This window comes from Chiroxiphia lanceolata, chromosome 17, assembly GCF_009829145.1.
Source record: "Chiroxiphia lanceolata isolate bChiLan1 chromosome 17, bChiLan1.pri, whole genome shotgun sequence".
Classification (NCBI taxonomy): domain Eukaryota; kingdom Metazoa; phylum Chordata; class Aves; order Passeriformes; family Pipridae; genus Chiroxiphia; species Chiroxiphia lanceolata.
Window position 1 is genome coordinate 9,173,694 of NC_045653.1, and position 22,528 is coordinate 9,196,221.

The 22,528-nt window shown below is 43.2% G+C and overlaps 1 protein-coding gene across 1 annotated transcript in view; it reads left to right on the forward strand.

Moving 5' to 3' along the window:
- CDH4 (cadherin 4) overlaps nt 1–22,528 on the forward strand; it is a 425,959-nt gene that overhangs the window by 384,185 nt on the left and 19,246 nt on the right. Inside the window, exon 9 of the mRNA XM_032705113.1 lies at nt 18,184–18,369. Within this exon, the coding sequence (XP_032561004.1) occupies nt 18,184–18,369 (186 nt within the window). The remainder of the gene's footprint in view (nt 1–18,183; nt 18,370–22,528) is intronic.

The following is a 22,528-nucleotide window of genomic DNA, read 5'->3' on the forward strand; positions in this document are numbered from 1 at the left end:
AGAGGTCTAGATGCTAATAAAATGAGAAATCCTTGTGCATCCCCCATCTGTATTTATATGAGGGTCAACAAGGAGCACTAAATGATGTATCTTAAATGAGCACCAAATCTTTACAAATACAGAAAGTCTAACTGCATTGTGCTCAAGCCACTGAACATCCTTTGAGGAATGTTTTTATTATTTATATTATTCTGAATTTCCATTACATCTTAAAGGGTCTCTAAATATTTATTAATGTAGTACCAAAGTTTCCCCTTAGTGATACCCTTACAAACTGCAAATATGTAGCAGAGCTCAAGGAGATCATGGAGAGCCCATTTTATACCCTCATGGACCCAGATTAGTTCCATGCCAGCTGTGGAGTCTGAGTCCTTCCCTCCCATCACCATCAGGAGCTGGGCTGCTCAGCTCCCAAACAGTGCCAACATTTTCTGACCAAGTGACTTGGACCTGGATTCTCAGAAGAAGAAGGGCACTGGATTCCTCCTGAGTCACAGTAATACAGGCACCCAGCATGTTTTCAGGTCTGGGCATCAATCTGCAGGCTGTGCTGCTGCTCCAGGGAGGGCAGGGTGGGTGTAACACCACCTGTGTGCTTCCTATCCATCGTGGATACACCATGCTTTGTGCTGTAAAGTTGTGATTCAATATCTCCTTCAGGATGATACATACAGTTATGAAAAGCCATAAAAATCTGGCACAGGTCATGGGCTGTGTGGTCCTTTCTCCTGTCAGGAGAGCTGGAAAGCTGCCACTCATAGAGAAATTTCTGTCTGTGGGGCCGTGGGACCTCACACCACAGCAGAAGAGGGGCCCACAGCTCCTTAGTGTGTGGTGGGGACCTTATTCTGCCAGGTAAATACTTCTTAACCCTCCATTTGAGTGAAAAAGGAATGACATCTAGTGGCCACGTCACTTCAGCACAGGTTGTTCAGATGACCCAGGTTGCCTGGTCCTTGTTTCCTGATGCAAGTTGGAAGGTGAGGTTTTGAGAGTGGGATGAGCTGTGTCAGGGTTAGTTGCATGAGCATGAGTGCCTTCGGGAGGGCAGTGTCCCTCCAGATGTGGCATATTTTAATGGCTTTCCAAAACACTTTCCAAAGCTGAATCTGCTGGAAGGTGGGATAATGGAAATTTGCTTTCAGGTGAATTCTGAGTATTTAATGTCTCAATGTGTGTTAAACCTAGAAGGAATAAAAACCATCAAGAGAATTACCCATAGAATTGTGGTAAATGGATTAGAAAATGCTGCTCTTGCTCTAAGCAGAGTTGATGTGTACCATTATTTCTCTAATTTCAATCACCGAAGAAAGAGTTTTGTAAGGGCCAAAGGGCTTTACACAGTAGCACATGGGACTTCTTTATGAAGATCTGAAAACCAAGGGTGTTTTACAATAATACTTTCTGATTCTATGGCAACAAATATCTTTGATATACTCCTGGGTATAGTCAGGATGAATTCCGTGTGAGTATGAAAGTATAATATGGTTTTTCCCTTACTGGCAGAGAGAGCAGCATCAGTCTCTTTAAACCTCAGCTGAATCTCCTTGCTGTCCTCAAATAGTCTGATCTGCATTTTAACACCTCTAAAAAAGTAGCAAAAATTGCTTTCCTGGAAATCTACAGCTCCTCAGAGGGTAAGGAAGCCCATGGTCTCTTTTAAGTCTGTGGGCTGTTTGGAGAGATACCGTGTATTTTTATTTTAAATACTTGTATTGAGATGCTGTTGTAAAAACAAAATAAGCTGAATAACTGAAAGTGTGGCTTGCTCTTGGAAAGCTGCCAGATCAGAGGAACTCAGGAACTGCATTCATCCCAGACAGATACAAAGGCCCACCCTATAGCGCTCCTAAATTACCTGTCATTCAGCCAGGGTGGTTTTAAACTTAATCGTTTCTGGATAGGAATGTAGCTCAGGAGGACACTGCACCATGCTGGTGTCACAGCTCATGTATTCAGCAGCAGGAATTAATGTTACTGTGTAAAATTTAACAACGGGATGGGAGAGAAGAAAACAGCCACTGCAGTGGCCGAGAAAGTCAGGTCACGTCTGTAGTCGAGCACACAGTGCAGGGGGGAAGGGACTGAGTGTATGGACCATGTGGAAGTTCAGACAGGCATAGATATGCCAAAATGAGTGGGTGACCTGCAGACATCTGAAATACCAAATGGGCTGTCATCAAAATGTAGTGCTAGGTGAGAAGTGGAAAAAGAGCAATAAAATCACACAGAAGATTCGTAAAGGTACAGAATGAAGATACTCCAGTAAAACTCCAAAATGCTTGGGTGCTTCTGTGAAAATGGATCGCTGTGGGTTTCACACCCTTTGGTCCATCACCTGAAAGGCTGGGGAGGGTCCTGTAAAACAGCAGGGGAAGAATCAGCCCCACCTTCCCATACAGAGGATTCTGAAATTATATAGGAGGGAGGAAATCACAGTCTCTGGATGAAACAATTTTGAACTCAGGTCTGCTGTTAACTCCAAGTCCAGTCTCCATCAGCAGGAGTCATGGTCAGTCCTCATAGTTGTGACCAGGACTTCCTGCATCAAGCTGTGAGGCACTGGGGCACAGCGGGAGTTGAGGCACCTCCTCTAATCCTTTCCAGCTCTGTTTTTTGTGATGATGAATGTTTTCTTGATCTGCAGTGCTACCTGCCTGAGCTGAGAAGCATCAGAGAGCAGCCAACAGTGGGGAGAAGTGTCTCATTAGAGACGCCAGAAGAGTGACACATCCCAATAAACATTGCAGGCAGCTGTTTGGGGCAATTTCAATGATTTAGTGCAGGGCTGTGACCCAGGGAATGCTCTTCTGGCCAGCTAAGGGACTTCAGCCTGCTCATTGTGTTGTGTTCTTCATGTGGCATTGTTGCTTGCAAAAATAAATGGAGACAGTTCTTCCCTCTGCCAGAGAGCAGAGGTAACACCAACTCCACATCTTCCATGCCCAAGTTTTTCATGGCTTTTAGGGAGTGGTTAGCTGTGCTCATTCATTTTCGGTGGGTTTTGTATCTGGCAAATCATCAGCTGGTGTAAAATATTGATATTTTAACTGGACTGTGTTACAAAGGCTTTGCAGGAAGTTTTACTGGGAAACTGGCTTCATTGCTGTTACAAGATAAAGGTATCAGTGTGCCCTCCCTTATCCACAGTCCCTTGTACTCATAACAGGGTCATGTCCTCTGACATGTCTTAATTATGTGGAAATTCCCCAGTCTCCCTTCAAATATTTATCTCCTGTGTGTGAGTGAGTCGTGTTTTTTCCATATTAATATAGATCCGTAGCCTCTGGCCAGATGCTCACCTCAGATACAGGGGGTGCAATGAAATTAGTGTTGGTGTTTCGGAGATTAAAAGTCAGCTGAGACAGAACAATGCTGGATAGTCTCAGGTGAGGTTTTATGTGAGGTTGAAGCATCTTTTTTGCTCACAGAAGGAACGCCTTTAATTCCAGTGAAATCTTTAACTCCTCTCAGGCAGGATGCCCCTTCCAGTCTGACCTATGATACTGTTAATAACCATCCAAGGATTTCCACTTTATCTAAGAAAATGCATAATCAGAGGGGAGGAGAAGTGAAAGAAATCCGTGCCTACACTTGACTCATGCAAAGTCTATTTTTATCTTATTCAATCAGGAACAATCAGGCGCAGAGAGGAGACGCAGATGAATTTGCATGATCAGACTTCTGTGTCTGAAATGTTAATTAAAAGTTATTTTAAATTTGCCTACTGTGCAGAACTTGTTTTTATAGTAGCCCGTGTAAAGGAAATATTATTTCACAGGGCTAAAGTGCTCATGATTACTTGAGCTTGTGGATTCTTGGGAAAAACCTGCCTGGCAATCAACCTCTCCTTAAACAAACAAAAAAAAAAAAAAAAAAAAAGAGGGGAGAGGGGGATGATGTGGAAAGAAAGGAAAAGAAAAAAAACCTGGGCTATTCAAGTTCTTTAAGCTCCTGAGCCTTAGGAGGTCTTATTTAAAGCTACTTTAAAATTTGCCCTTTGGCACTGCTTTGAGAATGTCCTCTTCCAAAGCTGAATCCAGTGGAGTCTGTTTTAAAGAGGCAGCTCTAGGACTGCATTCCCTTCCCCGCTGCGCTGCCTTGCTGGCTGATCCTGGCACTGACTCCAGTTAGGAATAGCTGCAAAGGTTTAGGACTGGACTATCAGGCATGTGTGGGTGCTTCCTAGCTCACAGTGCCCGGGCAGTGGTGGCTCTTGCTGGCCTGGCAAAGGCCATCTGGCCAAAGACTGGCTGAACTCAAAGCAGAGTAGCTGGTACAGAGTAACCTGTATTCAGAGATGCTGTGCTGGAGCAGGAGGGGATGTGCTGCTGGGTGAGGGTACTCTGGTTACAATGTGGACTTGGCTAACCAGTGGAGGAGCAAGTACATCAGGAAAAGCAGTTCTAGGCACTTTTTAACTGGCCAATTTAATTATTATTGTCAGCCCAGCCCCATCTCTGGCTGCTGCAGTGACATCAGGGTTGCAACCTGGCTCATGCTGGGCTGGATCAGGCAGCAGTGGAATCTGCAGTGGAGAGCTCGGCACTTGCTGAACAAAAGTACACAGAAAAATGCAAGTTAAAAGGACTTTTTAGTTTTGGCACCACACTGCCAAAAATGTCTGACCTTTGTCTGTGGAGGTATCCTGATTCCTCTGAGTAAAATGGGAGATGCTAATGAGCCCACTCTGAGAAGTGCTTTGGAACTGGAGAGGGAAGCATGCTCTTAGAGCTTCACTGCCATGCCAGCCTTGTCCTTTACCATAAATAGTTCTTCCTTCTTCCATTTTGATGTTTCCTTCCCATTTTCTCTCCCCTCTCCACCCTGATTTACTAATGTGCATCATTTTGTGAAGCAAAACAAGCCAAGATCCTCCAAAGCCTTTTAGTTTACAGCTTCCCATTCCCTGGTTGTCTTGCTAACCCTGCTGTGCTCCACGCTCTGCTCAGTTTCCTTTCTTCTGACCCAATTTGGATATAGTAATCCAGTTTCAGTGCCTTGAACTAGAGCACTAGTATTTCCTTTTTCACACCCATGGTGTAGAGCTCCCTTTGCCTCCTGCTCTGTGAACTTGCCAAAACTGTGGAAAAGCAAACAAGCATAATCCAAAATTGTATTCCTTGTTCTGTGTGTGTTTGTTCTTATGCTCAGTGTTTATTTGAGGACAGAGCATGGCTGTGCATCGACCTATGATGCAGCACTGCTCAGAGCTGCAGAAATAGCTGATGTGAACTGTAAAAGTGTGGGGTTTTTTGCAAGTGGCAAAGCTTGGGATGAATGCTTTACCTGGGCTCCAGTCCCCCGAGTCGAATCCTGCTGAGCTCTGTTTTTGACAGTGACTTCCAAAATAGCAAAGTAGCAGGAAAAACCCTCAGCTTTTCCTTCAGGCTGAAAGATTGTAACTTCCAAATTACTGTGATGAAAAGATGTAAATACATCTGCTTTGAGGAAATTGTATTTAGTGGTCGCAGGAAACCAAAATCAGAATCCGTGTCAGCTGCCTTGGGGTTTCCTAAACACATTTATAGGCAGAGGTATCTGGAAGTGTTGGGCACATGTGAGTGTTATGAGACATCCCTTTTACATGCATGCTCATGTTTTACAAATTAATCTTACACTGTGAAGGGAGAACCCAGCAGGAATGGGATGTCAGTGGGATTTCCTGCAGACAGAAAATTGGACCAGGATGCCTGCCAAGGGCTTCCTAAAAAGAGACCTCACCAGACTGATCCAGGAAAAGCTAGTGAAAGTGGGCAGCTAGCTATCTGACAGGACCTTGGCACTTGTCTGTCTGCCTCCTCCCCATTCCTAGACCCTGGAAAAGATCAAGGGCTTAAATCTTGAGCACTGTGTACCTGATTTACCAGTGTCCAGTCTAAAGTTGCGTATGGACTTGCCCATTCAGATCTCGTGGTCCCCGCCACTACACCTGTGCCATTCAGAAAGTCTACAATGACATTTGAACGTAGCTTAGCCTGGATCCTACAGTATTTTTAAATCATCAAAACTGTGCCTGTGGCATAATTTAGCAGCAGTTGTCACAAGAGGCAGAAATCAAGTTGATTGCACAGGTCAGAGCTGGCAAGGGGAAAGACCAAATACGACAGTGAGAGGATGTACAGGACTGTGTTGTTTCACAGCTGAAGACAAACCAGGAGTTCTGTACAGTCCTGCAGACAGGCATTATTGTTAAAAATCAATCGTGCTTTCATGGAAAAATCCCAGATGACTGTGTTCACTTACAGTTTTCCCATCAAAACAAGGCTCAGCCAAACTACCCAGCAAAGCTTGGGCTGTTACAGAGCTGTCATCATCTAACTGAAATAAATTATTGTCTTCAAGTGAATTGAATATGCCCAGTAGCATTTGGGTACATGACCATCTACCTAATTCTGTATTCATTTCCATTAAATATATAGTTGGTGAAGTCTTAAAAACTACAAATCAGTCTAGTTTTCCTAAATAAGAGCCCAGTGTTTCTAAATTGAAATGGGCTTTCTGCCTCTCGTTGCAGGTCCTGATGAAAACCTTTGCCATGAACAATGAATTAGATTAAGGATGTTAGGTCAAGAGGTAGCAGTAACAAACAGCACAAGCAGAAACAATATTCATTCTTCCCATCCTGTCTCAGCCTTGTACAGGACCCACTGCAATAATTCCAGAGGCTTTGCCACTGCAGATAGGCAGGTTAACTGTGGTTAAAAAAGTATGTAGGTCCTGATAGAAATTATTTACATCTTGACCTGTCTTTTGAGTCAAACTGACCTTTGGAGATGGATCCTACCTCAATACAAAGCCTGTCCAATGGAGCTTAGGAAGTGTGATGTCTACACAGTTTAATGCTGTTAAAGAATGAGGATGATCCCCAGCTCAGGGTGCAGATTCCCTGTGAGCTTTCCCAGGCACAACATCTTCAGGTGCCTGAAGGTCTCTTTCAGTGCAGTGCTATGGAACACAAGACACACTTTGTACTCTCTTGTGGATACTCAACTTTTGTGCTTTATTTTATCACCTCTTTCATCTGAAATGAAAGATATTTCTCGCTTTATGAGAAAACAATAATTCCTCATGTCTTAATGAAAAAAGCATCAGCCTCTTCTGTGATGTCTGTTATGCCTTTACACCAGTGTAAGATATGACAGAAAGGATGAAAGACCTTTGAGAGTCCTTAGTGTAGTCTGCAAAATGGATAGAGATACAGAGATGTATATGTATAAATACACAAATATAGATGTACATATAACTGGATCCAAAGCATAGACAGATGCTGATGTAAGGCAAACAGTCATCAATCATATCCAAGTCTCTACTTCCAGATAAATTGTGGTTTATATGAATTATTCCATTACATAGTGTGGGTACATATGCATTGATATAAAAAAATGTCATCTCCTTGATAGAAGTCTCTTCTTAATAGACCCTATTAATCAAACCCTAAATTTGCAGTGGCTTTTGTTTTGTTTATTTCCTTTCAGCACATTCATTTTCAAATTATCACCAAATTAATCATGTACAGTTCTTTAAACCGGCTGCCACATGGTAAAGCAGTACTGGTTCCTCTCCATTACACTGAACATTAGTTATTAAGGCACAGTTCAAGGCTCTGTTTAGCCTGATTCTGTCCTGAACCTAATTGGAATCAGCTAGATTCTTCCTTGTAAATGGGTCAGTCACACAGAAAAAGCATCAAATGTAATCTTGAGATTGCAAAAAAAAAGCAGATAAAAAGAAGAAAAAAAGATAATTTTATTTCTCTTCATTGATACCTGCCTGGTGGTTAAAAGAAGGATTAAAATGAGGTCATTAAACTTTCCTTGGAGACAAAACCCAGACCTCGGTGGTAATATGATTAATCAAATATAAAAGTGAAGCTATTCTGAATGAATAACTCATTTTTATAAAATATCTAATTACTGAAATGTCGTCTGCTGCAGAATAAGAAGGGGGGGGAAATTAATTGCAATAACAATTCAAGAAGATAAAGTTTTTCTGAATTAGGTCTACACAAGAAGCTAAATTGAGTTGATTAAGTAATTTTGGTTTCAGGAACACCCTTGATGGAAGTTAGTAGTAATGAATTTTTCAGACCTCAGAGTTTAAAATTGCCAAAGACCAGTGATTAAAAAAAAATGGGAACGATAGTTTCATTACGGATTTCAATTTTCTGTCACAAAAAAAGAAAGGGGGGGAGATATAAAAAAAAAATACTCTATTGGCCTCCTTCAGATTGGACACATGTACTACTTGGTGTAAAATCAAGAATGATTCAACCTGCCCTCGATGCCAGGGAGAGCAATCTCAGCCAGAGCTGCAGCTCCACACGGGAGGCAGAGCCCACAGTGCTGCTCATGTCCTTGATATCCAGGAGTAACAGCACAGCCTCTGTACCCGTGTACTTCATGCATCTGTGCACCTCCAGCATCCAGCACGGTGCTCTGCTGTCCTTGCAGAGCGTTCAGGAGCTGTCATTCACGGGGCTGAGCGGCACATGCACATCCATCAGCAGCATTGTGGTGATATGTAACAGCTCCTTTCAACATTTGGGTTTCTAACCTGCTGGTTTGCTGGTTCATGCAGTCAGGTTAATATTATCAAAGCACAGACAATGTGCCTCTGTACCAATGTACCCTGGCATGGCCACCCCAGGCCCGTGGGGAACCACAGCACCCATCAGCCATCACTTGTCATGTCCCATTTGTCAGGGACTGGCTCATTTGCAGCATCTGGCAGTGTTGTCTTCTGGTGCGATGTCTCATTTAGCAGGGACTTCTCTCCTCCTTCTCCTTCCCTGTTTAATCTGTACGGGATATCTGGAGGGGGAAGCTGCAGACTACACCCCCACCCTCCACTTCCCGTAGTGCTGTGGAGGAATTGTGCAGTGAGAAGGGGGTTCCAGAGGAGGTGTGATACGTGTGTGCAACAGGGTGTGACACAGACTGGTGTCACTGACAGAATCTCTGTAGTCAAAGGAAATGTCATCAGAGAACTCTCACTCTGTGATGTGCTCCAATGGAAATCACTGTGGTCTCCACCACCAGATGTGTGTGTGTGGATTAGACACTGTTCCCATCATCTCTGGGGTGTCAGTCAAGCTAAAATTTCAAGGAGAAATCAGACATTGATGCTTCTATATCACGTATCTACCCACACCATGTTTCTTGTCTGACATTTATCTATCCACCTGTAGAATTTTTCTCAAATTCTGTTGGTTTCTTTTAGATTTTGTGCCTCTTTCTGCTTTTGGATATTTGTTAGATATCCAGATCCTCCTCCTGAACATAGACATCTAGGAGGTCCCTGGTTAGGCTGGACATCCACACAGCTCTGGCAGATCCACATCTGCCAGATGTCCCAGGCAAATACCCATTTGTGGTGGATTATTTCATTATCTTAAAAGTACACAGCATCTCAGGCACTGATGCGAGGCTGAGAAATTTAAATACATTCTGTAACTCCTCTATTGTAAAGCACTGAAATAAATCCCCTCCTCAGGTTGGTTAACTTCCTTGGATAGGCAGAGGTTTAATTCTTCAGTATTCTGTTGCCTTAAAAAAACAGTTGCTTCTGAGGGATGTCATTTTAAGAGGATATATATCTGGAATTTCATTAAGCACATTTCACTTATGAAATCTTTAGTGACATGCTGGGGGGGGAAGAAAAAGGAGATTTAGCAAAGTATTTGGTAGTGCTGTGAGTTCTCTCTTATCAAATATTTCTAACTGTCCAGGATGTCTTAACACTTCCCAGTTGTAGAAGAAAGGGTCAGAAAGCCAGAGTTAAAATCAGAGAGAATAGCTGAAAGGTTTCACATATTTTTCTTGAACGTGGAAGAGTTTTTCATACTGTTCAGCTTAGTGCAATAACAAGTTTTAATTGCTAAAAAATACCAGAGAAGAAATAATGTTGTTTTCTTGCCTAAACTTACACATATATAATAACTCCATCTTTTCACTGACCAATATCCTCCCATTTCTCACTACATCTTTCTTCTCCATTCCACAGGAAATGTTGTAAACAAAATTTCATCAAGAAGTTTCTTTCTCATGGCAAGTCTGACGAATTACACAGCATTTAATATAGTCTTTTTGGTGCTCTGAGTTACTATAAACAGGCAGGCAGGCGTTTCTCTGGAATGCCAGATTCTCATGGTGTCCCTGCTCATGGCAGAGGGTTGGACGAGGTGACCTTTAAACCATTCTGTGATTCTGAGATTTTAGGGACTCCACCACTTCCCATAGAAACCCTGGCAAACAGATCTCCTGTGGGTGAAAGCTCTCACACCACTGGCAGGCATTGCTGTTACATTTTAAGCATCAGTAGGGACATAAAAAATTGTTCATTGTGGCACCAGCACAGAAGATCATGTCTTTAAACCACAGAATAAACCACACTTTTAGAACAGAATATCTGCTTCAGTAGCTTTCTCCTACAAGGATGCTTGTCCAGTCAGGAACCCTGTTTATGGCCAGACTTGTGGGTTTTCCAGTGCCTGATTGTGGAATTCCAATTTACTCACTTTAAAAAAAAAATCCCCCTTTGTGCTAATTCTTATCTGGAAACAACAGAGATTCCACTTGCAGTGCAGAGGAGATTTGAGGAGGAGTCATTGTGCAGACAGACTGAGAAGAAAACTTGTTAAAAATCTCCATACCAGAATTATAGTGTACATAAAAATTCAGTTTTAGTACTCTTAAAATTCTCCCCTTCTCAAATACCTGTCTTCAGATCCCAGTGGTACATGAGCAGCTTTTATATGCCTTAAAATCTGAAAAAATTAAATTATAAATTCATTATGAGGAATGGGCAGTTAATAAGAAAATCCTAAACCAGACTTATCAGCTTAAGACCCTTCTTTATGAAACTTTATTACAGGTGCCTGAACTGAAGCATCCTCTTCTCTACACATTTCACCAAGAAATACAAAACCAGGCCTGTGGAGCATGTTTTGCTTGCTTAGGAGCTGAGCTCTGTCTCACAGTCCTTGTTGCTCTGGTTTACATGTAAATCAGGAAAAATGTGTTTTCAAAGTTTTGTTCAAAACAAAGTGTTCTTTGCTGCTTTGCAGTTTGAAGAAAGGAAATGTGAGGCTTGATATGGCAACAAATGAATGAATTTCATCCCCTTTTGAGGAAGATGGTTATTTTAGAGAGTAAGGGTGAGGGGGACAGCCTCTGCACTGGAAAGCTCTCCCTGCTATGCTGAGGGATGCACAAAGTGCTGGCAGTGCCTTGGCAGTTTGAGGTCAGTGTATCCAAACTGTTGTTGGCCTTTGAGGTGCTGGAGCTTCCCAGCTGGTTGTTCTTTTGGTCTGCTTTTCCCCAGCCACACAAGCCTGTTCAGGTGCAGAGCTGGTGAAGAGTTGTGCTGGCGATCCAGCTCATCCCAGCACACAGTTCTCTGCCAGCCTTCCCATCCAGGAGCTTTTCCATCTCAGGAGCTCAGTGAGGATCACAGGGCTATGTGACAATGCACTGGGGAGATCAATAGACTAAGCCAGGCTGACCTAATGGATTTATCAAGTAACACATGAATTAATGATGTTCTGAGGATCCTGCCCCAGCACAGAGCATAGCTCCAGCCCATTCTGCAACTGCCTCAGGAGACAGGCAAGTCACTTTAGCCTTTGCATCTGCAGCTGAAGGGAAGCATAGGGCTGTCAACCACTGTAAAGCCATGATGTATCTGTGCAAAAATGTTCTATTATATAAATGTATGTATATAAGGGCTTTTTTAAGAATGAGGCTTTGTAGGCAGTTCCAGCTGCTTTAAAATCTATGTCTCTATTTAAAAGAGAGCATTACTAATTACACCTGACAATCAAATAGTCTGCAGAAAAGTATCAGCCACCTTTTCCTGCTGTTCATTCCGAAGGCAAGAAACAAAGGTATGTTAGACAAGAGAGCAAATGAAATGTTCAAAGGCTCCTTGTCTAAAACTGGAAAATAAAAGGCTGTGCTATCAGATCAGAATTTTAACGTATACTGTTACCACTGGCTCCTGACATAAAATCTTTCATTGTTGAGTATAACCACTGTTAAAGGTCACTGTTGCAAAGGCTACATCATTTAGATGAGATGAGATCCCATTTTGGATAAATTCACAATTTTAGTTCCTAACAAGGAGATAGTATCAGGATTTGAATGTACGAGAGTGTCGGTTTACGGATTAAAGGCTTTTGTGTTCTGGAAACCACACTATGGCAGATTTCACAAGTTTCAGTGAGATGTGCAAGTCCCCAAAGTCAAGTAGGTTGATTAAAGTGGTTCTTTATAGCCTTTGAAATACAGATAAAGTACAACTTTCCTACACGGGGTTAATGTAGAATTTTTTTTACTTGACAAGGCTATATGCCTTCCCAAGGACATAATTTTAATCTCTTTTTAAACCTTTCATATGAACATTGTAAAAAGCTTCTTTGTGTTGTAATGCATTTTTATAAAATATCTAAATTTCTATGCAAACTTTGAACTTCGTTTCTTAAGATATATTTATCTGGAAATGGTTATCTTGCAGCAGAATGGTGTCTTGTGTCATCATTTTGGTGGCATCTTTTCATACTGTCACAAGAATGTAACATCTGATAATGAAAAAAAAAAATCAGTGCTCATTGTCAGACATGCAAACTTCTTTTTTTTTTTTTTTAATATCCTTTTGCTATTATGTGCTCTGAACTCCTGGCAAGTACTCCAAGAGTCTTTGAACCAAGGTGAAACCTGCACGTTCCTTCCACACACCGGAGTCTGAAGTGAGAGGGTTTTCTTTTGCTGCCTCTGAAAGAGAGGGTATTACTTTATTCTCCTCTGTTCCTGCTTTGTCTTCACATTCAAAGAGTAAAATTTATATATTAATCCAAAATCAGTCATCACCTGAGGTTTTGAAAAAGACACAGCAGTAAAGGTAGAGTGTAAAACCAGTGGCTGTCACCTACATCAGGAACACGATGGAGGGTGGCTGTGCTCCATCATGAAATCAGCTTCAGAAGTGCCAAATTTCAGGCTTGCTGTTGTTGGTCAGACTCACCCAGCAGCAGCAAAACCAGCATGAACATCACTCAGGGTTCCTGTACAAACTCCCTATGAGCGAGTGGGTGCCCTGGCCCCACCACGCCATGCACAGAGCAGAGAGGGCTCCTTTGCAGGCAGACGAGGTGTTTCAATAACACAAACTGCTGAAGACAAAGGCAGAACTTCCAAAGCATCCTTTAAAAGCTGGTGAGCTTGTTGTCCTCCGCTTCCCTTGGCTTGGCTGGGCAAGGCTGGCTCCTGCCCCACTGCCACGAGCCGGTGCCTGCAGCCCGAGCAGCTCCTTTCTGAATGAGCACTGTGACAGCTGGGCCTTGTACCAGCAGAGCAAAGCTGTGAGCTGGCAAGAGCACCTTGGGCTTTGTAGATCACGTTTTGGGAAGTGTTTGCCACATGGCATAAAACTAGTCTGAAGTATGAATGCGTACATGGTTGGACCGTGGAGTAGATCCAAGTGGATGTGAAACTGAAGCAGGGATGCTGCAGTGCAGGGGATGTTGTGGCCATGAGCCTGAAAAAACAGCAGGAGAGAAGCTCACAGAGGGGCTGTTGGCTGGTGTAGTGCAGAGCAGCCTCAAAAAGGACTGAGGACATCGGTGGTCATCACTCAAGACCTTGCCAGAGTGAGTAGTCGTTTAATAAGATAAAAAATGAGCATCTCAAAACCTGATTTGCAAAATAAGGTTGACTTCACGGAGGTTTCGTGGAGATTTGAGAGAGCTTTTGGTCTCTGCTGCACACTGGCAGCAGTGAAGGGGGAACCTGGCAGTCCCTGTTCGACTGTCACAGCAGCTCAGAGCCAAGTCTGACCCACATAGTGCAGAGGGGCTGAGATAACTTGCAGCCCCAGCACAGTGATCCGTACAGCGAACAATATTGGAAATTAAAGGTCAGAGAATTGATAGTAAGGCTTAAGAAAACAGCAATTAGGCTGCTAGGAAGAAAAGCTAAATTACCAGTAGTAGGAGTAGTGGGGGAGGGGAAGAGGATTATTGATCTAAATATCAAGTTGGCAGATACACAGAGTACAATCTAGAGGTTTTTTACACCTCTGGGCTTATTCAACCCCCACAGTAAAAAATACAGGCCTATAAAGATGGAATAAGAAGCAATCAATTAGGATGGCATTTGCTTATTTCCGTGCTGCGCCTGGGCAGGCACATCACAATTAATGATTTATTAGGAGATTTTCATCACTTTTTTTTTCCCATTTTACACAGATTGCTGCAACCAGACCGCAGTTGTTTATTAATTTGCCTTCTATTCCAGCATCTTTGTTAAATATCATGTGGAAAAGGTAAACCCTTGGCTGGAGTGCCAGCAGGGGGTTGGGTGGATGCCCTGAAGTGTGAGGAGCTATGGGTTTTATTCAGGCTGGGTGCTGCTCCCACAGTTTCTGTGGGCAAGTGCAGCCCTCTGAGTGCTGGGAGCAGAAACTGGGGAGGGATGGGACTCCCCACCACCACGTGCACTCCTTCACTCTCATTTCGGTTTCTCTCAGCCTAAGGGACCCAGAGAGAAGATTCAACACTTTGCAGGAGTCAGAGCTGTCAAGGGAAGGGCTCAAAGTCTAATAAGAGGACTGAGATGCCCTTATTCTTCTGCGTTAATCCATAGCTATAGGTCATGAAACACTATTTCTCCAGGCAATTCTGCCTTCATAAACTGCTGCTGCCTGGAACAAATGTTGCATCATCATTAGTGAATTTTGGAGACGGCAGAAAGATCTTTTCTGCAGACATTCATGTGAGCAAGTCTTTGCTTTCACAGCTTTTCAGGAAAACCAGCTAGGGAGAAAAAAAAAGTAAGAAGAATGGAAAAAAGGAATTCCCTTTAGAAGGAAACCTGAATAATAATCTTTATATTCATCTGTCTCAATTCCACACCTCCCTGGGAGTGGCTGCAGTGAGCTAATTGGTTTTACTCGGCTGTGCGTGGCTTCACGGACCAGACTCCAGATTTATTGCACAAAGTCAAGTCATGGTATGAATTCATCATTTGTCCCCCATGTCAATCTCTTTCTCCTCCAGAATGATATTTGTCTGTGTGTTTATGTGCTGTCAGGTCCGAGTGAGATGAAAGACAAACTCTGGGATTAACCAATTTTAGTACCAAACCAAAAATCAGAATGAATTATTGCCTTTTCAGCAAGACATGACTTCAGACAGCCCAAATCCAGAGGAGTGGGAGAAGGGCTTTTGCTAGCACAGGCTTTTATAGGAGGGGAGGAAAAAAGATCCTACAGAATTTAAGGATTTTAGGACATGCCAGTTTCAGAACAAATCCTTATCTGAGAAGGGAAGCGAAGTGTGTAACAATCAGCCATAGAAATCCTGGTGAATGGTCTTTAGAAAGCACTCTGGAAATTAAGGACTTCAAATGCAACCATTGAAAGTGAAGCTAAATGAAATACAGGAGAATATGAGTAAATGCTACAGGTACAGGTCAAGCACTGTTTTATCAATCTTGTGTTTACTCCAGCAGCTCCTCCGCTGCCCATTGTTTTACCTTGTTTGAATAGATATGCTTCTCTTTATTTGAAAATCAATTGTAATCTTATGAAAGAGAACTTACAGCAGAGGGAATGCTGGAAAGCAGCATAGTGAAAGATGTTCATTATCCTGAATTATTCCAGGGTAGGGAGGGAATGACATTAAAGAAGTGTGGGTAGCTTTGTGCTGCCATCCTTCCTTTAGCAGGTGTAATTTACTGTCATTACTTAATTTCATTAAAGGTAAAGACAATTGTGGACAATACACATTACAGCATTTACCTGTAATAATAGTTGTGGAGGAGTGTGGGAAGAGGAAATTCAGGATCAGCTTTGAATTCCCAGTAGCTGCTTATTGGTAGCTGATGAAAATTGTTCTGTTCTTCATAGCACATCTCTCCAAGATTTCCTTCTCACCCTGAATAGCTGTGAATGGCTCCATTAATTCCAGTGAAGATGCTCTGTTCTCATCAGAAAAATACTTTGCTTTGCAAGCAAAATAGGCAATGTCCAGTCTAAATGTTGCTTAGGACTGATAATTTCCTAACTATACCTAACAGAGGTCAACAACTGGCTGAACTCCTGGATTGCCCAGTATAGACTGAGCATTGTGGTATTTACCCTAATGGAAAACCTCTATAGGCTGTTGTGAGCTTCCTCCAGGCTTTATATTGGCATGTGCTTGTGTATTTATGATTTTTAATATACCTCATATTTTAAAATATGTCACGTAAGCTTCATAACTATGGGCTGAAAACAGGTGCTGTGATGGCTCTCAGAGAAGCTGCTGTAATATCTGTTGGTGATTGTGGGGGACTTCTCCATGTAACCCAAACTCGTTGGCAGCACCTGGGCTATGACCTACTAAAGGTGTTCAGCAGCCTGTAGGACTGGCCCTCTTAAAAATCTTAAATACACCCGATGGCTTACTCTTGGTGAGTTAATTCTGCAGGGCATAAAACAGATGCTGGGTCAAAGATTTGAGGTGGTTTCACAAATTGCTTAATTCCTTTGGAATTACAGTATGATACTATGCTGTCATCAGTGCAGCCACCTCCTAAAAGAGATTGGGGCTCATCAGTTTGTCATTGCAGCCATGCCACAACATTAATTTAATGTAATGGGCAGTAACTAGTGTGGATTTAGGGAGATACTAAATCTGTATCTGTTTAACTAATAGATTAACTGTTTAACTAATCTCCTTCAGTTCTTCGGAGCAGGTTTCAGACGAGGTTGATAATAGAATGTACATATGACATAATCTAATTGATGTTTCAAGAGGCTTTTGATAAATTTTCATATATTTCCTGTGCTTAAGCTGTGTGCCACAGAGACTCCAAACTGGGCAAGAGAATGGGTAAAGAACAAGTGAAATCATGGGAAGTAAAGAGAAAAGAAGAGCTGTAGCGGGTGCTGGAATTAGAATTATCCTGCAGCTTCCCACTGTTCCTCCCCACCACTCAGCATGGCTGGAAAGAGATGCCATCTGCATTCACTAATGAAAACTTGTTTAGGACAGGTGCATAATGGAAAAGAGGGCAAGATGCCATTCAGGATACCACTAAAGGGCAAATTTAAATTTACATTAGCATAAGGCAGATTGAATATTTTTCCTGTCAGTGGTGAAATAATATATACTAAATATAACTGGAAGATGCCAATGGATGGAGATGGGTTACAGGGGAAACAGACTCTTGTGCTAACAAAGGAATGATTTATTATCATTTACACAACCTGGCATTTGTGCACACCAAAGGCCAGATTTTAGAAGTGCTCTGCTCCTGCAGTTTGGGGCCAGGATTTCGGTTACAGACTCCAAGCCAGCCGCTCCCAGCATTTCCCCAGTGTTTAATTTGCCATATGCCAATCAGAGTGTTGATTTGCAAGTGCTGCTAAAAGGCAATGCTGAGAGATGAGGACAGTTGAAAATTTGGGAATGTGTCTTACTGGCAGCTTTTGAGCCCCAAACACTGGAAGTATTCACAGGCCAGGATCCCTGATCAGCCCTGTGATAAATCAGGGACTGGAAAGCAGGAAAGAATGCAGCTAATGTATCAGGATATGCCTGAATGGGACATGCTCCATAAAAATCAGTGCTAAATGAGAGAATTAAGCACCAGGAAAGGCTGTGGCAAAATCACAAGAAACACTTCAAATAATGAGACAAAATCAAATCAAAGGCAAGAAAGAAGGAAAATGAAGTAAAATCACTGAAGAAGCAATAAAATGCCATCACTGAAATCTGAGGCAAAATACCTTGGGATAAAGGGACATAGTCATCCTAAAAAATTTAGACATTTTAGTCTGCCATTTTCCCCTGCTGTTGACAATTAACTCTCTCGTTGCTGTAACTGAACAAGCATATCAAGAACATTTTTTTGTTTCCTTCCTTGGAGCATTTGCTGAAGCTTGTGCAGTGACTGTGTGATAGCAGGGCTGAGAGGTGAAACTAGACTTTGAAGGGTTCAGGAAAGTATTCACAGTTAGAAAAAAATAGGAAAACCAGAAAAAAGGGATGTGAGAAAGAGATGTGTTGCTCATTACCTATAACCCCACAGTCCTCTCCATGGGACAGGTTTTCCAGTCAGCCTGGTGATGTAGGGGAGAAGGGAGGTAGCCACAAGGATGGACAGAAAGCTCCCACTGTGACCTGTCTTTTATTTGCAGTATTCAGGAGAGGTTCCTGAGAACAGAGTGGAGGTTGTGGTGGCAAATCTGACGGTGATGGACCGGGACCAGCCTCACTCCCCCAACTGGAATGCCATCTACCGCATCATCAGCGGGGACCCCTCCGGCCACTTCACCATCCGGACAGACCCCGTCACCAACGAGGGCATGGTGACCGTGGTGAAGGTAAGGGGGAAGCCAAAGCAAATCCCTGTTTATCACCCTTTCAGCTACTTAAGGCTACAGGGATTGCCAGGCACCTGAAGTTATTTCATGCCTTCTCTACCTGGGAAGATAAGTGCTCGGATCTGTTGTTTCTCATCTCTCTGTGCAGGAGTCCTGAATAGTCTCACTTCAAGCGTATGGCCCTGGTTCTGGGTTTCCCACCTCAGCTCAGCCCACCATGAGCTTTCAAAAAGCCTCACATGGTGAAGGGTCCTCCCAGCACCCAAGCCTGACTTCCACCTCCTGCTTCTGCTTAGCTCTTTGAGCACTGTAAGAGGGAACAGACCTGGGCTGTGCAGCCCTGCCCTTCTTGAGCCAGAAAACCCCTGGTTTGCTGTGAATCAGGGGTAGTGTTTCACTGCAGGGCTCAGTCAAGTGATCCTCTGTGAAAGCAGGGAGTGCAGGGGAGATATCAGGAGGAGTGAGTTTTCTGGTAACAGAAGGAAAGGAGATTTTCCCTCTGACTGAGTTGCTTGGAAGGAAAAAATTTAGAGAAGTTTTCCTTTTCCTAGTGTTAAGTGATAAACACACAGTGTGGGACAAACCCTCAGCTCAGGATAGCTCCACTCAAGTGAAAGCCACCCCCTAGGTTAGATCAGCAGAGGATCTTGTCTAAAAACTCTGAGAAATAAGGCTGTAAATATCCACCATCCCTTCTTGCCCCCATTTCCTGCAAGAGCTGGAAGCCTCAAGATATCTGCAGCAAGTATCAAATTGTGTTTCCTTCCCTGCCTCCAAAGAACATGACTTTATCTTCACTTGAGCATTCGCTTCTCTTTCGGTTTCTGAGGCCAGGGAGTGTTTCTGCAGTCATTACACACAGCCAGAACATCACTGGATCCCTTCAGCATTCACTGAAGCCCTTCCCAGATAAGATGCCTGTGGATGCTCCCTCTAACTACAGAAAAAAGCGAAGACATCACACATAGGCTGTTGTGATATGTAGGAGCTGCACAACACCGTGCACTGCACCTGGGAAGGATAATACCCACTGTGATGGATAAAGCCAGCATCTTCTGATAAGTCTGGCCTTCTCTAACGAAAAGTTTTAATCACAAACTTAGGATGAAGTGCTGATGTTTAAAGAGCAATGTGAAAAAAGAGCTCTGCTTCCCTCTTATTAGCTAAACAAGTTGCAGTCGTTCCTAATGTGCACAGTTTGGGTATTAGGAAAAATGACATCAGTGAAATGCCAGTGAGGTTACACTGGTAGGAATGTGTGAGCTTGTGAGCCTGTCCTGTTGTCTGACCCTTAGGCTATGTGTGTGTGTGTCTGCAGATGTTGCTTTGCTGAAACTTCAAGGGAGACATCATCTTACCTGCCAGATGGTATTTCGGCAGGGTCCTTTTATTATCACTCTTTATTGCTCTGTAATGATGGTTGACAGCCTTACCTGGTACAACATTATGAAACCTCTTCAAGCTTAGCAGTAGCTCTAGGCATGTGTATGTGGGTGCATGTATGTGTTTAAGTGTACACATATCCATATCTCTGTATGTTCTGCTTAAATAGAAAAGACTCAACAAAGTAAAATGCTAGAATTCAGCTTCCATTGACATCAGCAGCCAGTCTGAAATCAAAATGCCAATGTTTTCATTGCAAACAGAGAAGGACCCCTTATTTTTAATATAGCAAAGTGTCAGGACTTTAGTTTAAAGGCACCTCGAGGTGAACAACAGGGGATTTGCATGATCATCACTGCTGCACAAGGACTTGTGCATAATAAACCATCCCTTATTCAGGACTTGCAGGCAAAACACAGGGCAGATTTGTCAAGACACCACTGATGCTGGTGTTGACTTTCCACTGCTGTGTAACCCACAGTGATCACAATGCAGAGAACCACATGAAAATCCCATCTTGTCAAGCTGAGCTCAGAGCTTGAAATGGCACTGGATGTCTTCACTATCTCACCTCACCTGATCCTCCTGGGCACCCAGAGTTTCCTACCCCTGTCGAGCCGGGAGGCTTTTTGGTGTATTTTCAGCAAGGAGAATGAGCGAAATTGCTTGTGATTAAATTTTCATGGTGAAGAAGGGAAGACTCTTAGGATTCCACCCTCTTCTTTGAAATATTTTGTTCTCTATTAATAAGTGAATATGCTTAAAGATCTGGGTGATGTACGCACGTCAGCCTGGGTGGCCAGTCAGAGCTTGTTCTTCGCAGTGTAGGAGCAGTGTCTTGCTGGTTTGATTACTGATGTAGGTTGAAAACACAGGTAAAAAATTAAGTCAAGTGATGAACCATTTATTTACAGACCCTACATGGCTGGATTTTAATGTGGCTCTTTAAAGCTGCTTACATGTAACTCCTCACTGCTGCAAGCAAAGGGGCTTGTGTCTGGGCCACGGCAGTCACAGCAACAGAGCAGAGAAGGGTGTTCTGTGAAGAATCCCACCACTTCACTAGAATTTGGGGGCCTGAAATTGAGGGCCAGAAATGTTTCCAAACCAAAAAGCCCTTTGGAGTTCAGATGGTGCTCATGGAGGACATTTTGCAGCTGCCCTCAGCAAAACCCCATCTGCAGCTCCAATCTGATCACCAGAAGTGTAACATTTCCCTTTTCTGTTCTTGCCTTTCCAAACCATTTCCATAACTGTGCAAGACCCTAATCTTCAAAGAAAGCCTTGATCAAGGGGAGAGAGAAACTTCCCACTCAGATGAGACACCGCAGAGTCTGAAGACAATCTCCCAGAGCAGCAGTGGCTGCCCTGTGGCAGCCAGCTAAGTAAAATGTTATTATAAACTCTGCATGGATCAGAGCTGTGAATTTCTAATGGAGATGCTGCCGAAGCTTCAGTTATTATTTGCCTCAACTACAACATCAGGCAAATTTGTTCACTTCAGTTAAAAGTACCTTGAGAAAAGGAGGACACGTGGCGAGCCCTTGGTATCCCACTGCTGCATCCAGGTCGGAGATGCTCGTGAAGGAGGAGGATGTGCAGCATCTCCAGGGGGATATTTCACAGCCGCTTGTGCCGTAACAAACATCCAGCAAGGGGTATCTGCAAAAGTGCTGCTTTTTAATTTCGTGTCAAGTGCTTCTTGGACGTGAAAGTAAAAAGCAGGCAACAGTCCAACACTGTCCCAAGTGTCCAAGTCCTTGTCCCAAATGCAGCGACTCTGTGGGCCTTTTCAGAATCCTGTTGTCATGGAATCAGAGAATCATTTTAGTTGGAAAATACTTTTAAGATCATCGAGTCCAACTGTTAACCTAGCAATGCCAAGTGCACCATGTCCCTAAAACCATGTTGAATGACCAATATGCAGCTTTTATCAGTGAGATGCAGGGAGGCAGAAGGGATTAGAGCCGTGTGAAGAACACAGGGTGCTCTGTGTCCTGTTATCCTCAAAGGGAGGCAGTTTTAGGGAGCAGAAATAAGAACTGTTCTGGTAGAAATTGTTTATTATGGTGTGAAAGAACTTCTGCCTTAGGGCTGGACTATGTCTGCCTCAAGGGGCTGCTGTCCCACAGGGGCCAATAGCACAAATGCTGCCGGGACAGCACAGGACCTTGATTTTACGTATTTTTCTTTCAACAAAACTGTGTGAAATAGGACTCAGATGAGCACAGAAGAGATGGAGGCAGACCAGCTCTGTCTCGCAGACTGAAGTGTGGTGGACACTGTGCCACCATGTGCCAGCACGTGACACTTATGCCTCCTGGATGGGATGGGTGATCCCAGTCCAACCTTGCTCCCTGCATGGCTTTTCTGTAGCCCTGGGTTTGTTGCTCCCAGAAGAGAGAGGAAGAATCTGAGTAAACAGCTCTACATTTTAGGGGGGAAAAAACCACTACGTTGCATCAGGCCACATCTTAGCAGAGGTGTGTGTGGTCAGTGTTGTTCTGAGCATCAGCAGCTTGGAGTTTCCCACATCATTCCCCATGGAACTGCTGATCTCAGCCCCCCTGCTCCCTCTGAGCCCCTGTGGGGAGGGAGGTGCAGGCTGGCTGTGGGCAGGTTAGCAAACAGAAAAAAAAAAGAGAGAATTAATATTGTAGAAATATAAATTTGAGGGTTGTGAAAAGAAATTGAGGAAACACATTAGTCAAATTGTTTCAAGGCCTTGAACAGTGTTTAACTGGGAACTTTTACAATGCATCATTTTTGAATGCAG